The 19,669-nt window shown below is 33.6% G+C and overlaps 1 protein-coding gene across 7 annotated transcripts in view; it reads right to left on the reverse strand.

The window, feature by feature from the left end:
* The window catches only part of LOC115453157 (mushroom body large-type Kenyon cell-specific protein 1), a 214,493-nt gene that overhangs the window by 34,342 nt on the left and 160,482 nt on the right, over positions 1-19,669 (reverse strand). For all 7 annotated transcript variants that reach the window (XM_037440234.1, XM_037440235.1, XM_037440233.1 and 4 more), the window contains one exon: positions 13,605-13,993. In XM_037440234.1, coding sequence (XP_037296131.1) covers positions 13,605-13,993 — 389 coding nt within the window. The remainder of the gene's footprint in view (positions 1-13,604; positions 13,994-19,669) is intronic.

Here is a 19,669-nt window from a genome sequence, read left to right on the forward strand (position 1 = left end):
GTTCTGGGTGGATTGATATTTTATTACCCTGTCTTTATTTTGGAAATAGAAACATCGTAGACTGTTCGTTACTGGTGGTAGATCTCTCATATGTGGGAGTCCGCCTGGGTAGGTATCACAGCAATGTCTATTTCTGCCGCCAAGCAGCAGTGTGTAGTCACTAAAGTTCCGGTTAAAATAACATTGTAGCCAGTGTAACTACTGGACATAATAACACTTAACATCTCATGTCTCAGGATGGCGAGCGCAGTGGAATACCAAACAATACTTTGTAATTAAAGGTGTTGGATAGTGTTTTACTGTTTATGGGCGGTCGTATCGCTTATCATCAGGCGAACGGCAAGCTCATCTCGTCAATCAAAGCAATAAAAAAACAATGGTCTATCGTTCAATTATTGTCCCTCTACACAAGTATGATCTAACTGCACTTATAACGTCTTTTGGATCTATTAACTATAAAGTGCATAATAGGTAAATACTAGTTATTTATTCCAATGGCAAATTCCGCGAATATTTTATGCAAGGAATAAGGACAAACAAAATCAGCTCGCTTCATGTTGACTTTGAACGGTTGCGTCGTGTTTATGTACTTAGACATGAAAATATATACTGGAATTTCCTAGCCTCGGCATTTGGTCCTTTCTCATAGAACCCTCATTGACAGTGGCGGTTCTAAACGACGCGAGGCCCTAGGCGAAAACAAAAAAGAAGTCGAGGCCCCGAGATGAGCAAAATAGTTCCCCGGTATTAATAGTTTTGACAGTAAGATCGTTAAAAAGGTCTTCCAAAGCACCGCGCGAGGCCCCTGTAAGCGCGAGTTCCTGGGCGGCTGCCCGGTTCGCCTCTCATAAAGGCCGCTTGCCCATTGAACATAAATTTTGTTAAAAAATATACCAGCATTTCGTTTATTTGTAAGTTAAACTTTCCAATAAGTAGTTATAAGTTACAAATATCCGACTAACAAACATTTTTAGAAACATTCGTATTTACAATTAGTAATTGATTTTATGGCCGTCAAATACAAAATAAGCAGAATATTTTATTTCTGACGTCTAAGGAATTTAGAGTTTGCCTCATGGCAACATTTATACAATATATTTCGCATCAGAATAATGACCGTATATAAGGAAAACCAGCCATAATGTTTTGTTTCAGTGAATTGCATTAATGTATCTAAAAAGCCGGCATAATTTTCACGGCGAATGAGAGATGCAACGCCATTATCAAGGTATTGCCTTGCTAAGATATTTTAATTAAGTATACAATATTGTTTGCTAAATTATCAACATATTTTAAAGTTTGAAATGAATATTGTGTATTTTTAGTTATTGAATGGCCTCAATAAGAGTTAATTTAAAGGACGATGTAACAAATTAATTGAGATTCGTATAAACACGCAATCTGTTCAAGTCATGTGAACAAATATAATAGCTATATCATCAAAGGTTAGATTGCTATCGGAAGAATTATGGAGATGACGAGGAATCATTTAATATAACATTACATTAACATTAAATATAAAGAGATGATCAAGTAACTTGTCTTATACTAACCTGATAATAGGGAGAAAAAATCAAAATACAAGATTAAATATAGCATTAAACTAAAAAAAATGATCAAGTATTCTTATACGAAAGCGAACGAACCCCGATCTTGACCAAATCAATTGAGCAGAAAATTGCCCGGAATCGAACTTATCACGACAGTCTTTACCATTAAACCAAGGAAACCATATGCACTGTTTAATGTTTAATTATAGAACATGAATCTCTTCAACTAGCCAATTAATAAATGGAATGCGAGCAATTACAACTAAATTGAGCGGCAAACTCAGCATCTGATTCGTTTCAAACGATCTAACGAGATGCCAGCCTTGTCTGGGACGCCAGCTCGGGTTATTACTAAAATGGTACAAGGCTAGTGGTTTTTTGAAGGTAAACAGATAAGTTTATATGTCTTTATTTTCTTATCATTTAAATATATTTTTGTCATCCTCGTGTCTAAAAAAAATAATTTTAAGGAAAAAATCTGGTTGTTTAGGATAATAAATCATTTTATTGACTGGTTGACTCGGGGCTTTGGGAAATTAGCTCACTTGGTTTTTACTTCGGTTAACATCAGGTGAGTGACGTCACTTTGGAGGCCGCATTGATGAAAATAAGCAGTTTATATTGCCAGATTATGTAAGCGTTCAATCTGAATTTAAAAATACGATCCAAATAATGCAGTCATGTTCCCGAATAATTTTAATAAACCTAGTGTTTTATACTCTTATATTATGGTGCCTAGGGAAGGAAAGAGCTTAGCAAAAATCAGGTAAAATATTAAACGATTGCTTGGTTATTGTGCGTTGATTCAACCATCACCTACTATGTTTGGGTAAATTATGGACATTTTATAAATCACACCTAGTGATAATTGATCGCCTCGAAGGATTATCCGTTAAAATAATTATTGAAATGTTTTCAAAATAATAAATGAACGCCATCACCGGGTATCGTGCCTAACTTTGTCTTTAGTTTTTGATTTTCTGACAGCAAACGAACAAAATATTTTTAGAATATTGCCTCGGAAAAAAAAACAATTTATTTGAGGTTATTAATTAGGGGAGCTACTTATCCAACAAGCAAATAAATTGCATACTTCATTCGCTGCAAAGTAGAACCTTATTTTGAGTAGATATAATTGACTCGATGTCTCATTAATTTCGAAATATTAAGTCAATTGCAGTTTTACCCTTAAAAGTTAAAGTATTTATTTCCTATCCATAAACTATTACAAATGCCACAATTGGATTACTAATAAACAAAGTAAAAAATGTGGGACAATTATGTTTCAATAAAATGGTAGTTAAATATGCGTGACGTCCATTATTCCAACTTAGCGACATGTTTACTACGCATATAAAAACTGTTTCAGTGAATATTTGAACTTGGAACGTTAACATATTTTTTCTAATAGCAAACGCCAATTACCGGTCGAACGCACTATAGAGAACAGTCAGTGATGACAAGCCGGGCCGAACAGCTGCTCCCATTATCCGAAATTGGAAAAAAAAAATACTAGCAACATAATTTGCCGCTCGCCAAATGGTGGGGTCTACACATTCTAATTCTAAACTCGCGGCCTCGACCAATAGCGGGCGAGGACGACCCAACATGGCGCTCGTGGGAACCGGTTAATGGGCCGTTTGAATTTAGAATAGTATTTTTATTAATGTGTTCGAGAACAATTGGTGTTTTTTTCTTTTCTAATTCGCAATTCATTTATCGTTCGGTGAATAATATAAATAAATTTTGTTTAGAATTTGAATAAAGTCGTCAGGTTGAATTGTTTCAGTTGATTTTGAATATGAAATTAGATTTAAAGCGTATATACCTATAATTGTCATTGGTTAGATACTTTATTCTTTTAATTCATAATAACTACATATTATTTATGTAATTTTTTTATTTTATCATTTTCCGTCATTCGCGGGGCACGATGTTTTTAAAACTTCAGTCTCAATTTACAATTCAAGTAGGTTATTAGCGAAGTTTATTCCGTGACTCTTATCTGTTTATAGGAAAATTATATCATATACATTTGCAGTGCACGTGGCCCCACATATAATTTTGCTTCGTGTTATAATGCTATATTTTAATATTTAACCGGTTTTGTTTTCTGTTTAGCCTCTTGTTGGCGTTGTTTGTCTATCACTTAATAGCTTGGACAGGATATAATTATATGCAATTTATTGTTACAAGGTTATGGATAGGTTTGGACTTTAAAGACTTGTTCAAGGGCTTTGATTTTGAGAACATTTTTTTTAATTATTATGCAAAGCATTTTTTTATAAAACGAAAAATAAAAAAAATAAAAATGTTTTGCTAAATCCTCAAACAGAAAAATATCAACTCAATGTTTGTTCTAAAAGGTGTTTATATAATATACGAGTGTGTGTTTGGTGGATAACCCTCGGCGTTGTGTGCCAAGGTTTCTGTGTCGCACACAAACACACACACACGTGTTATGTAATGTGTGCATGATTTGTTGCTTTTATATGTCGCTGGCTGTAATATTTATTAGAGTTTTACAAAAACACCAGGTTTTTTTTAAGGAAAATGTTAATTTACTTTTAGATTTTTTTTTATTTAAATAAAGAACAAAGAATGTTTATGCTAGAGCTAACTTTTTTATATCCACACATTTATTCCAAGCTATTTCGATATAATTTAGAATGAAATATAAACACCATATTTATTTTCGATTACCATAGACAATTATTACCTCAATATAATTACAGTGTTTAATGCCAAAATTACCAGCAATATTGGTTTATGAATTGTGTTTATATTTAGCGAAATAGGCACTTGTAAGCGATAATTAGTGATCTGTAGTGTTTTTGCACTTGAATAGTTGCCGATTTATTACTTATAGATTTATTCATGAATAATAATTATTATGTTATGAATAATAGACGTTATAGTTATCATATTTATAAATAAATTTGTAGTTGAAACGAGCTGAGGATATAAATTGGATGTTAAGGTTAGGTGAGTTATAAAAATGATTTTCGAAAGTACTTATGGGTTCTTAGAATAATTAGATTAAAAAGGTATTTTTAGAGATAATGGAAAATAATGTGTAGCGATTTTATGGCCTTCAAAGTAACTAGTGGTTAATGTTATCAACACAAAATATTGTTTATCAAGGGTTTGAATAATGCGACAAACACTATGTTAGCGTTATGTACCGAGGCAAATTAAATATTGCTTTGTAGTTAAAAGTAAACTTTGTGTAGATTTAGAGCAACAAGCAAAACATAAACGACAGATTAAAAATCCACACAAGTTGACAGTGACAGTCGGCATAGAGTTCTCCAAACACGGCTCTTGTCTATGATCATGTGCTCATTATACCAGCTTTGTACTGCATTATATAACGGTTCTGGCACAAAAGAGACAAATTACGACAACTTTACATTCACACACATAAATACTATTTGCCGAGCTAAAAACTTTGTCTATGCCGCATATGTTTTGAACGTTGAGACAAGGTCATGTGGTAGGTTTTTCATAAGGCCAATTTGATTAAATATGTACTATGTTATATTGTAGAGTTTTAAATCCACGATCCAATAAAAAAGGAATTCCAAAAATGGAAATAATACATAAATGGCGTGAGAACTTTTTGATATAACTTGATATCGCGCCTGGCCGCATAAAAACGGCGAAGGAAAAATAAAATAGAAGTGTTCGCCAAATAAAAAAGGTGCATTTGATGCATGAATCACACTCAGTAGTATTTCATGTTTCGAACTAATAACACCAACTAACCATGAAATCGGCTCATGTTGCGTTTTCCATTTCACACTATAAAAAAAAGCAACAAAGCGCACTCAAATCACAAAGCCGGCGCTTTCCAACATTTCCGCTGCTTGAAACGGAACGTGCGAATTAAAAAAAAATATGCGCACGTAATGAGAAAAATGCCGCGAATTTTGAAAAATTAAAAAACTTTTCGCTTTTTATGTTTAATATCACAAAGTCACATGCAAATAATAAGGCCGCCACTTTTTAATTTCGAACAATCACATATTCAAAATTATTGTTTATAATTCGTATTACCACTTGTTAATAATCATAAATAATCACCCGCCACTTTTTAAAATTCGAATTTACACAATAATCGACTCAAATTAAATTTGGAACATCGATTGAACAATAATTAAGGCCGGTGCATGTAATTTGGGAAACGTGAAACACCAAGTACCCGACACGAAAAATCTTCGTAATGGTATATTTTCGTGTTTTTTTCGCGCACGGCGATGATTAGCGAGCGCGTACGTACTGGGGCTATTTGTCCGCACGTGTTCCGCGCCGAGGGTGGGGCCTGGCACGTGAATTTTCCGAGGTTTCCACCCTCCACGGACCGCCCCTATAGGCTTTTCTGTCCGGCCTATGCTGTTTAACCGATCGGCTTGGGCCGGCCGTGGAGTCGACTTTGAACATACCTTTTGTCCGTTATTTGTATGCAAAATATCGCGTTCAATAAAGGCTTATAATGAGGGGAGGAAAACATATATTTTTAACGTGACTGGCGTTACTAATAATATATGTAAATTATACTATGCGAATATTTTTACCTCTTGTATCGAGCAAAAAATTAACTGAGGAAAATTATTTCATATGGCCGCGATTGTTAAAATTCTTATTTTTAATTTTAACACGATTAAATTAATGTATGTTTTGGATTAAATTTATAAATGAAAATTATAACGTTTATACATTCCCTATCTACTTTGGAGAAATGCAATGACATTTTTTATCAAATTACATGTTTCAAAATTAATTATAATCTCTAAAAATATAACTGACTTAGAACCTTTTCCGTCACAATGTTGAATCACATTTAATGGTTCATAATAACTTATAAGCTAAAGTCGTTTAATTACAGCAAATTAAAAATAATAAAGGAAGTGCGATACCATGGAGTCATGCTTGGTAGTAAAATTATATTTAAAGCACATTTCGTTTAAATTACCTCAAGCCTGTTACACAACGATCGTGTTAACGTTATCTATCAGATAAAATATAATAAGACAGCTGAATACAAACCTGTCATGCTGTCAAAATAGAAACGCGTGTCAAAATGAAACTTTCTAAATTGGCTGAATAATATATTATGCGGCAAAGTCAAATGGAATGACGTTAAAACCGACAGTTCGAAATTTGAAAAATAATAATTACAAAAACACAATAGATGTTTATAAGAAAATAATAATATTTGTCTGTTGAACGGATTAATAGAATATCTTTAAGAAAAAGATTATTTCCAAAAATTTAATAATATTTACAAGGTGAATAAATCTTTGATATAATTTTTGTAATTTTATTTCTTGTTTGGGCTACATACATACATATATAAATTTTACTTTTGGGATATGCAGGCGAAAATATTGTCGATCTGATATTTTTTAAAACCTTTATTTTTATTTAGGCTTTGGATATAATTTATTCGTATTTCTATATAAATAGTTCAAAGTAATAGTAGTAATATTTATGCCGAACTTTAATACTATGACGAATCAAAGCACAGTTATAATGTGTAATGTTTTGCTCGTTACATAGTTTCTAATTGTTGTTCTATTGTATAACCATGGAACGGTTCTATATAAAAAACATAATTACGGTAAGGTCTTTGACACTGTGCAGTTATTTTATATAGAATTCTAGAAAGCACTAAATTTAGTTTTAATATTTTTCGATCTAAAAAATCATTGTTACTGGGAAGCGTCCTATTTGGCTACCCATGAGATTTGAACTAAGCTGCAAAGTAAATAATGTTATAACAAAATAAGTATATAAGTTTTTAATTTTCAAATTATAGGTAAGTATATAAATTTAGGAAATTGCTTATTGATCTAACTGTATAAGAAGAATTGTGTTCTAATATGAATTTAGTTGTACGAGATGAAAACACTTAGATAAATAGTCTAACAGTAAGACGGTTTATTATGCATATCATAATTATTAGTTACCAGTACTATAAAATTACCTACAACCGTTTTTCATTTCCGTAACGATAAATTGATAATGGACAAAGAAACCATAAAAAATTTTATAAAAAAAAAAAATATTTTCTCACATATTTTAAAAATGTCTTATACCTGGATAGCCCTTATATTTTAATGCAATAAGGGTATTTTATATCTTCCTTTTACACGCCTTATAATATTATTTTTATACTAATGTTATCAAACGAAAATAGCACTCCAAGATACTTTAAATCGTCTACAAACTTGTTCATAGACAAAAATATTGTTATACTGAACTGTGTATTTTAAAAAAAACTATATTGTCTATGCTTCGTAAAATAATAAATATGTGATACAAATATCCCTTACATGCTAGCGGAAGATAGTAAACTGCTATAAAAACATGGCGGTGAGTGAATTCATTTCATGCATCAACCATTTTCGGTGTGCAATTATAAGGCACTCCTTTATGGTTTTAAATGCTGAACAATTGCTGCTTGTTGCCATTTTATACAACAGCTAAATGTTAATGTTAATGCTGGTGGTTGCTGGTGTTTAGTTTTTTGTATTTAGAATATTTAAATATGATTTTTATTTTTTTAATAATGCGTATCCTGTTTGAGGTTGAATATTGAGAAAGTACTCATGTCTTTTTAAACATTCATTTAAAAAATGGAAATGTTTAACTTTTAAAACGATACTCATTTTCCATGAATCGGCTAACTTAAAACTATTATTTTTATTAAGAATTAAAAAAAATCTTAAATTAGTAATAAGAATAGAAAATTAAATGAATTTTATATAAATAAAAATAAAACTCAACGGCTATCAAAGAAGGCTATCAACTGTCCTAAAATAATAATAACCAAAAAACAATTCAAAATCGGAACAATTCCTAACAGCAAGTTATTTTCTTTATTAAAGCGCTAGCCACAATGGCCACTCCATTCATCGCTCTGTGCGAACACTGCCTACTTTTCATGCCCTACGCCTACACGTATCCACTATTTCAGTAACAACAAACGTTGCCAACGGTAGTCTCGACCTTACTATTTAGAATATAAAGCCCAGAATCACCTGTGACGTCACCGTGGCACGCACCCCGTCTCTGTCGCGCGTATTAATCAAAATACGAGTTTTTCAACTTTGACGTGGAAACGCAGAAAATGGATAAGGCATTGTATTGTAAATTGGAACGATGGTTGCTTGTGTTGCCTATCCAGTATTGTTTGATCCCTTACTGTGGGATCGAATGTACTTGAAAATAATAGGGCTCCGATTAACATGTAAACATAAGACGAAGTCCTAATATAATATCGGAATTAATTAATTATGATTTGGCTTTATACCAATATTTACATTGTTGTGTACTCCTCAGAACATTGTAACCGACCGACACGTCCTTATGTCTCTATACTATTCCCATATTACTTGTATAGAAGAAGGAGAAATCAATTATTTCAAAAAAGAACTTCTAGAAATATTTTTATATAATTTTCATCAGATTTAAATTACTGTTACTTGCAGAGAAAAAAATCACATCGTTCATGTTTATTTTATTAATTCATACTTCAATGTAAAGTTTAAACTTTTTTACAACGTGTAAAGGACTATTATAAATGTTATATATTAGAAAAAAAAACTTATACTAAGTGGGAATCTACTTACTCTAAGATTTTATACTTTTTTCCAATTGAAAATATCCAATAAAAAGCATCTAATAACATCTAGCATTGTGATAAAAAATACGCCATACAGCAGGATTATTAAAAAAAAAATAGTCTAAGAATGATTTAGTATTTCTTTTTAATTTAAATAGAATTTGTGAGATGGCAATAAAACAATATGGTAGTAAGAAAGTAATTCAACAAAAAGTATTTTTATATTTACTTCTCTTCTCTCTTCTTTTAAAATAATAATTGCCAGTCAGTTTTACACATTATTTATAATCTGACGTAAACTATAAATAATATTAAGCAATGATAAATATCGGAGCGGAAATAAAATTTTATAAAATGATTAAAATTATAATGCTTAAAACAAATTTAGCCAGTATTTTTAAGCTAATAGTGAATCCTGACAGTAAATAAATATATATTTAGGACTATAGAATGTAGAGTTTATAAAAGAAAAATAAAAAATAGAAAAAAAAACAACATTTTAAATTAATAATAATTACTCCAAGCAAAGCAGCGCGCGAAACTAGTCACTGAATAGAAAAGGGTTGACAACCAAACGGAAAGAGCCCTGGAGCCGTTCCTTCCTCATACACTGTGATTGAACGACACAGCTCAAGTTGGCTGGTTAGGGCCCAACGCAGTAATTGCCCGAGGCACCTAAAGGATTTACAATAAGCACAATTATAGGACAATGATTGTCTCTGCCCGTTTATTATTTCTGTTAATGGATGTCTAAGCTATTGTCTATTCTGATAACTTTAGCTTTTCTGTAAAGTGATAGGCCCTAAGCCCTCTTTACTATAGGGAGGACGGAAACTCCTTTGGCGAAATGCCGGTGCAATCATGACCTGTTCTGACACTTTGTGACAGTAATATAGTAATTAGAAATCCCTATTTTTAATCTGAAATACATAATTTTGAATTAATGAGCCGTTAGGCCACCATATAGTAACTATTAAGTTCATGAAGACCTAAAGAAATTTCAAGGGTCTATCAATTTGATGTCGACAGTGCCGTAGGATCTTTTTTATGACCAAAGAAAATTTCAAAAGTTTGTCAGTTTGATAAGTAATTAGAAATCCCTATTTTTTTTTATCTAAAAAACACAAATTTTAAGTATCGAGCTATTCAGGTCTCCATATAGTAACTATCAAGGTTCATGAAGTTTAAGGAAATTTAAAAAAATTCATGGGTTTGTCAGTTTGTATTGAGGTTCCGAATAACTCGATTCCCTTCCTTCCCTTTCTTATTATATGTAAACTCTAAGTTCTATTAGTACAATTTGTGAGACCGCATTGATATATTTTAGTTCGTATATGTTGCGTCAAGTACTCTTTCGGAAAATTTCACCCTTTGCTTCAACATATAAGCATTATTAATTTGCCATTTTATTAGACCGTTCTCTTGCTGGAATTTTGGTACCAAACATAATGGTAATGTATAGAATATAATATCAGCCCTGTATTATATACTGTCCCACTGCTGGGCACGGGCCCCCTCTACTACTGAAAGAGATTAGGCCTTAGTTCACCACGCTGGCCTAGTGCAGATTGATGGACTACACACCCTTAAAAGTCCTATAGAGAATTTCTCAGGTATGCAAGTTTCCTCACAATGTTTTCCTTCACTATTAAAGCAAGCGATAATTTACACACATAATTTTTGAAGAAAAATCAGAGGTGTGTGCCCTTGGGATTTGAACCTGCGGACATTCGTCTTAGCAGTCCGTTCCACACCCAACTAGGCTATCGCCGCTTATCTTATTATTGTCGCTTAATGTAATGGCAATGTGTCTAAAATGAATGCAATTTTGCTGCAACAACATCGTGTAACAAGATGACTCAGTTGATCAGTGGGACAAGGTTCAAGGTTGGTAATGCTTTTTGACTCATACCGGAATTCATTGTGTCATTTATCCTAGTGAGGACATCCATGATGAAATGAATGTTAATGATTCCATCTACAATTGGTCCAATTTAAAAACTATCAAAAATGACCCGTATTCTTACGTGAAATAGACTCATTTTATTCTACACTTAGAGCATTGATAATAAAAGCTATATATGTCTATATAAGAGGTTATTAAATAAAGATTTGTATTGCTTCTTCTGATAATAAAAGTTACTCAATATTGCAAACAACTGAATAACACAGATATATATTAGTAAGGCGTATAACATAGCGTTGACATATTTTTTTGTTATTACATAGGAAAACGCATAATTTAACTTCAAGTTTGTTATTTTGGGTTGAGTCATCTCCCGTTCCACTAACATCCCGAGATTGTAGCGATAACGCGTTTTTTTGCCCGCGAAAAAGAAACGTCTATGCAAAACAAGTTCCAGATATAAAATAAAGTCGTTTTTCAAGTGTTACCCTCAAAAACTTACAACATTACGTCATTAGTTCAGTAGTAACAGATCTTATATTTTTTGTCAAACTAAAGATAACGAGCGGTTTGACATTATTTCTAAAGGTGACGGGAAGCCGCAATAGAAAGCAGGTTAAAATGAGGGCCAAAACATTTAGGAAAGAAATTCTAAAAATACAGATGATATTCGCCATGAATATGACCTTGTGTCCGAAATTGCAACAGGATTTTCACATTATAGAACAAAGGTATACTTAAGCCGTGATTCTAGCTAAACATTGCCTTCTTCTTCGGAGATACATGCTATATTTTGATTTTTTGGTTATTAACTAGGTGTAAATAAGACTCTTCTTATTAACTAAGAACCTCGAAATAATTGAAGCCGTTTGCCATAACATACAGCATTTTTGAGAACAATTAACATTAAGTTGCTGAGAGACAAATTATATTTATGATAAAGTTATTGTTGGTCCCTGAGGTCCAATGAATCGTTATATAAATTGTATAAACAAGTATATTAGACAGTGTGTTCATACGCAGCAAGGAACAAACGAGTCGGTATGATTTTTAGTGAAGAGAGCTTATCAGAAGGAAATAGAAACTAAGTATTTTTCGGAAAATATTCGGTTCCTTTGTGACCTTTATTCCGGCAAAACCGCACTCCTACAGAACTTATATGCTGGCAACATCGATGAGGCGATATTTTCTAACCTCTTCTCTTCTCTAAATAAAAGAAATCATATACATTTCAGGGTATTTAATTGCTACTTGCTACAACGTCTACTTCACGATTTAAAGAATTTCCTGTGAAAAGTTCATACACAAACACATCACGCCTTTATTCCTAAAATGGTGGACAGAGGTGCTACCAAGGCATATTTGCCTTTGTGTTTTCCGTCTCATGATTGCAAAGCGAAGGAGCCATATCGAAAAAATTCACGCACAATATAATTTTATTTATTCGTGCTACTTCACGAAATCAAAGACTATGATAAGCAATTATTTAAATATATTATTGGATCTATAAACTATTGCAAAGAAGAATGTCAAAGGTATTTCGGATACCTTCTACCAATATTTTCCTCGTTGTTCCATCGCATAAAAACCGTTGCTAGAATAACAATATACCATTTCGCATTCAGTTACCGATATCTCAATTCAAGTCTTGATCTATCTACGAAATACAATTGAGCAATACTTTAAAAAACGATAAGAACCTTCTAAATATCACAAACTTTCTAACATTAGTAAGACAGTATTAGATTAAGTTTTCATTCCCCCACTGTGGCAGATGGTCACTTACCATCAGGTGTTACCTGCTCGCTAGCTACCATTAAAAATGTGTGGAGAGCACTGTCAGTTTTGTATTCACACCTTGTGTTTGCATCTCAAACAATGTCTTTGTTGTTTATTTTTCGCGCTATTTTTGAATAGAACTTGGAGAATGAAAACTAGCTTCATTCAATATTGCAAGGCTTTTTGAAATGGTATCCTTTTTGGACTTCTATTTTGAAATATTATTTATTACTACGTGATTTTTAAGTTTAAGTACTTTTATTGTTTTAAGTTCTAATAATTCTCGTTAATTTATACTGTGGATTTCGTTCATGATTCATGATTTGCATTGTAATTATTGAAATAATTGTAAATAGCAAATAAATGACGAATTCCAGTGGATCTTGTAATGAGTAACAGTGGTCGTGTTATGAAATTATTTATATCACTCCCGTTCTTATCACCGGGTGGTTAAGACGTATGCATTTATTGGTAACGATTACAATAAATTGCATCAATGTTCAATATATAGTTCTGTTTTTTTTTATATGTTTGAGTAACAAATTTTTGTTTATTATTTTCTCAAAAGGCGCATTGAAGTTGCTATTCCGGAGCTCGTATAACTTCGGCACCGCACACCGTAGAATCAGCGCATATTTTAATTAAAACCGAACGAGCGCCATTTGCACGGTACGTATGAGCGTTTGTAACCGCACTCCGATAACGCATACAAACGCCGAAATAACAGGGCGGTACTCACGGTCGCGCCGCCCGCCGGGGGGGCAGAGGTCCCGTCGGGCGCCGCCTCGCCGCGCTCACCATCCACGCAGAAGTAACACTTGTCCGCGGGCTTCCAGTCGGCGGGCTCTTCCACCTCTAGCTTGGGCTGCGTGGCGGGCCGCTTGATCAGGCTCTCGAGGATCGTCTCTTGCCGCCTCTCCACCTTCGGTTCTTCGTCGTTGGGCCGTTCGTCTTCGGGCGCGTTTATCTCCTCTATGGTCTTGATCTTGAGCGCGGGCGGTGGGTCGGTGGCCGGCATGGAGTCGTCCTCGCTCGACGGCTCTGGTTCGTTCCGTTTTGGTATCAAGGCGTCCTGGTATAGTTTCCATTTTCTTCGACCCATCAACTCCTCTGCCACCCGTTCTAGACCTGGAAGAAGGGAACTTTGTATTAATATACAGTCACGTATATTGCTATTAAAATAATGGATTTTAAATTATCAGAGAAAGGTTTAAAGGATGTTTTTGGGTATTTTCAATGCACTAAACTGACCATTAGATTATACGTTGTAAGATTACGTGTATAAATAAATGGAAACAATAGGTTATCTCATATATTTCATAACAAAAATAAAATAAACATTTACAAGCAGATAAAAATTTAAAAAGTTGAAATCAAGCCGAAACGTTTATACCCGGCTGCCGCCAAATAAACACGTGGACTAATAAGAACCGTAACAATTATCATCTCATAGTGATAAAAACACTCCCTAATTAACCCCACATCAATCTATTATTAAACTTTCATAACCAACGTATACTCATAACCTAGGCACACTCAAACCCCAGAAACCACACTCAAACCCAGCAACTAGAACCGGTAGAGCTGTGGATACAAACGCGGACCACGTTTTTCTTCCAAGTGCAATGTTTCAGAGGGTGTTGCCATTAATTTTAGTAATGTAGAAGTTTTTCCACTGTCGCGAATGAAATTTATTTTACGTCATAATGTTTGCAGAGATGTGCGGATGTACGAATCGCGAATGAGATTTTTATTGTTTCAAAATCATTTTTATAGCTTAAAACTCGTATATTTAGTCAAAATAACACAATATGAATAAGGTAAAGGAACCCTTTAACGGACACTTAATTATAAAGTCGATGCATAAAAAACTTCAATAAAAAAAGTTTTAATTGCAACATATCAAATATTATAAAATTTAATAACGCAAGAACTAACATAAAAAATTACCACGTTTTGCACTATGCCACAAAATTACTGAAAACATAAATGGTGGGCCTTGTTAGGAACCGGGCTTTCATCGCTCACACTACCTTAGTTAACAAACCTTTGAATAAAATCAATATAATGTAAAACAATAAAAAAGTTAATTTCACTGAAGAAAGTTTTTTCATCAGAGATATGGTATGTGTATGTATAAACAATATGTAGAATTTGGGTTTGAAAATGTTACTGCTAAATACTGAACACTTAAAAAATATTTGTTATTTTTTATTTTAAATTTATATTGTACGTTCTATTCGTATTCCATTTACGAATCTAATTACTATATTCGCACCGTTATTATAAACTGAAGTTCGTACAGTTAAGACTATAGCTATGGTGACTTGCATCTTCTAGTTTCATTTAAAAACATACCTCCGGTACCATACATATACCATACAACTGTTGAAACTAATCCCCATTAGTGGCATTAGAGTCGCAGCTCTTTTCCGCATTATTGGATAGAAGTACACACATTAAAATAAAGGTTTTAACGATAAAGGAAAGGATGGAAACCTGTATAAATAAGAATTTTCTTTAAGAATTTCAAAGGTATGTGAAGTCCCTATCCGTACTAAGGACTAAAATCTAAAGTCTTTTACCTAGTATTAAACTAGTCAAATGTAATACAAGGTTATATTGTTATATTATAAAAAATACAATTTTTAAAACAAAGTTTTAATTCCTTTTGGATATTCCAACGGGTTGATACACGCATTAATGCATCGATTTGTAAAATACAACTCTAAAACTGTAATATTAAAGTTTAAATGAAGACAAACACAAGTTAGTAAGACTGTTTCATCCCGCTACGTCAATCAGTTGCCAATAAACTAATAAAGACGATCGACGCCGCGAACAAAAGCTGTTTTTAACTTAATTCTATAATATTAGATTTAATAATATCCATGTATTAAATTATATCGCTTCTATAGTCTGTTCAGACAGAGAACCGTCGTGGGATTTGAGGTCGCTACTGTGCTTAATTACCTCTTTTGTTTAGTTTCGGTATGTTTCTAAACAAAAATCCCTAAAATCAATATGCAAGATCATTTATAATAAAGCAATACGACAAAAAAAAAAATGAGTTTAATATTTACCAAATGGCGGGGAAGGGTTGCTATGTAAAATTCGAAAGTTAGTTCACTTTTCGGCCACGACGGATCTCTTTCTGAACAGACTGTATGAGATTTTGATATTGACGAGAGACTAGTTGTATAGTCTACCCCACTGGTCACACTGGTAGGTATATCCTTTGAAATTTATGTAGATTATCAGATATGATGGTGGCGAAGGGCCTGTATAACCCAAATCCTTTTTTAATGCTGAGCATTACGAGACGAACTTGCCGTTCGCCTGATGGCAAGCGATTCGACCGCCCACAAACAGTAGAAGCACTATCCAACATTTTGAATTACAAAGTATTGTTTGGCATTCCACTGCGCTCGCCATCCTGAGACGTGAGATGTTAAGTTTTATTATGTCCAGTAGTTACACTGGCTACAATGTCCTTCAAACCGGAACACAACAGTGACTACACACTGCTCCTTGACAGAAATAGACATTGCGGTAGTACCTACCCAGGCGGACTCTCACATATGAGAGACCTACCACCAGTTCCTGCCGGTTTCCCTTTCATAACTTATATAAAATATATATAATTTGCATTGGAACGATTCGCATGCCATTTATGCATATAAGTAGTACCTATATGTTATGTCAGATTCCTTTTCGGCAAAGTCACCCTTCGCCGCAAGTATACCAATAAATTTTAGTATTTTTGATAAAAAAGGAATTTTAAATTCAGAATCGAACCTTATCTCCTTTGTAATTATTACTGTCTTAAACTGTTTCATTCGCGCTAAACATCTTCCATCTTACATTTCAATGTAGAGTACCACCACATTTTAACACGAAATTTTTACACACTGCAAAGTGACCTTACTGAACCTAATGGTAAGAAGGGCAGATAGGTACTAACGACCAGCTCATTAACCTAAATGATTTAACTCTAAAACCTTGGAATTGAACCGTAGAGCTCATGGTTCCTGGCCCGCGGTACTAACGACCACACACAACATCACGTATTTATCCTCGAAGGGACAAGCAAAGGCGCAACCAAGGCACCCACTTTTCGCCAAGTGTGTTCTGTCCTATGATGTGATAGGGGGCGAGCCTATCGCCATATCGGGCACAATTTCCAGACTCCGAGCTAATACTGAGCAGAAAAACCCAAATATCAGTTTGCCCGACCCGGGATTCAAACCTCAGAGCGCTGTCGTACCGCAGTACAACTACGCCACCAAAGCAGTCCACCAACAAGCTTATCGGATTAAAGCATTCAATCTAAAGATTTTTATCCTTAGAACTTTGGAGTCGACCCGAAGACCTTACAGTCCTGGCTCGACACCATTCAACCAAGCAGACCCCAGACTATCGGTTAGAGAAGTAGTCGTAAATTAAGATAATTAAAAAGCAAGCGCTTTTATGACTCGTCATAAACAGCATTGCTAATGTAACATCGTTAATTCTAGTTTTAATTTCAACCATTAATTTTTTTACATATGCTAATAAAATCAAGCAGATGGTATTTGGGGTTAATGTACTTTATTCATGGAGTTTGGAGGCTAAGCAAACTGTTTATAGTAAGCTCTGAAAAAATTACCCTTGTCTGAATTAATAAGTAATTTTTGCTTGGTTTCTTAGACTTTGTAAAGGTATCATTCGATTTGTAATAACTACTCATATAGTATTAAATTAGGCGAGTGGAATTATAATTGTTCCTATATTGAACCCTTCCGGAATAGGACAGATTATTTATTAGTTCCTGCCCGAAACATTAAATCATTATTCATCTAGTAGTAGTAGTAGTTGTAGTACCGAAAAAAACAGCGAAAGAAACACTCTATACCTTTGTTACAGCGATATATAAAATTTATTAACGTATAATAAATTATTGTTTGGTGCCATCTTGCGGCACATTGTAGAAACCCTAAATACAATGGCAACCATTTCTAGTTTTAGTTCAATAAATAAAATGTCAACGGATAGCGACTTCTGAGTTTTATTTTATCCGAAAAAAAATGAAATATAATACGGTGGTCGACACGGACCCGAAAGACCATTTTATGTCAACAAGCTAAAGGTCCATAGAGCCTATCTCTCACACCTCTCCTTAAAAGTCGACAAACACGAGGTCCCTTGCCTTGCGAAATCAGCAATCGGTTCTCTGGCATTGTGGACTCAAAAGGGAGATGTTTGAATACTACCAACGAATCAATATCCCTACGAGCATTCTTCATTACAATATCTATATCGGACAGTGTTTAGAAAGCTGCGCGTTTAATTTAAGTCTATATTTTATTATAGAAAGCGTGTGCTATTGAAATTCAGACGTTTACAGCGGCCGGTTTTACAAACTAATAAAAACATACTTTCACACGTCGAAATCGACGACAGGTACGGAGTCAGTGTGCGGGGGACCCGTGCCCCCCTTACGTCAATCTTACAATCACTGATTTCACGCCTACACCGCGTTAAGATAACCACAGTTAATTCGTAAATTGTTGTTTCCCACATATTCGTGGAATTTACGTCTCTGTTTTAGTTTCTTTATATCTAGATTGCAGTACGCCTACAATAGTAAAATTCATGAATGATATTAATATCGGCGTTAATGGAATCCAACCTTGATTGTGTAATAAAATTTTATGTTTAGATTTCCAGATCAATGTTAAATAGAGCTGTTGATATATTGATAGTGGGTAATGAAATATGCATAGCTGTTACAGCTTATTGTGCATACCTGTAAATAGATTAAACAAAATACCATACCATGACATTATTGTCTATGATCCGCACATCTCTTTACCTATCCTACACTATCTAGCCCTATACATATCATTATGCTCAGCCAAACCATAATTAGCTTATATTTTTAATGAATAAAATTAATAATCGATTATTCCTTTCATAATTATTGTAATAAATAATTATTTCTAAAATTAATACGATATTTTTAAATTGTCTTTAAATAAAAATATTATTTAATTCACTCAAAATATTGAATCCGTCCCTAGAATTTTAAACTTAGAGTTTCAACAAAACGTAAATAAATATACTTATTGAATATTAATTAACAGATATTTTAGTGGGTGATAAAATCCACTCTAGCCCGCATAACTTATGGTAGGGCGGGGTCATGCTAACAGTGGGTAGCGGAGACATTTTTTATATTTCTATTTATTTTTTTATTGTATAAATACAAATACACAACATATTAGCTATCGGGAATAGAAATTTACATCTAATATGAATAAATATATTTTTAATTATGATTGTATAATTACAAATACAAAACATTTGTTATCTGGAATTAGAATTTAAACCTAATATGCTGATAACTTGTTTGATGGACAATATTACATCGTGGGATGATTTTTTGATGAAAAATTGTTTACATAATGTCCACTTTCATATCTGCCTATCTTTATAGTACAATAGACGTGAATTAACCGAAATATTCTGAGATATTAAATCTCCCAATACCCAATACGGGCAACTAAGACTTTAGTCCTAGGTTTCTCAATTCCAACAGCAGTCTGATTTTTTATAAATACTAATTTCGGATTTTATCTGACTGCGTTAAAATCTGAAAAATAGTTTAATTTGAATGTCCAACAGCACTCACTATCAAGGCAGTTCGTCGTCAGGTCGTCGCTCTAGGCCCTAGGACATGGGGAGACTTGGTTCATTGACTATAAGGCCCGCTAATCGCTGCACACCCGACCGCGCCCTACACCGTATAAAAACAAGTTTGCA

Source organism: Manduca sexta, chromosome 18 (assembly GCF_014839805.1).
Source record: "Manduca sexta isolate Smith_Timp_Sample1 chromosome 18, JHU_Msex_v1.0, whole genome shotgun sequence".
In the NCBI taxonomy this organism is placed as follows: domain Eukaryota; kingdom Metazoa; phylum Arthropoda; class Insecta; order Lepidoptera; family Sphingidae; genus Manduca; species Manduca sexta.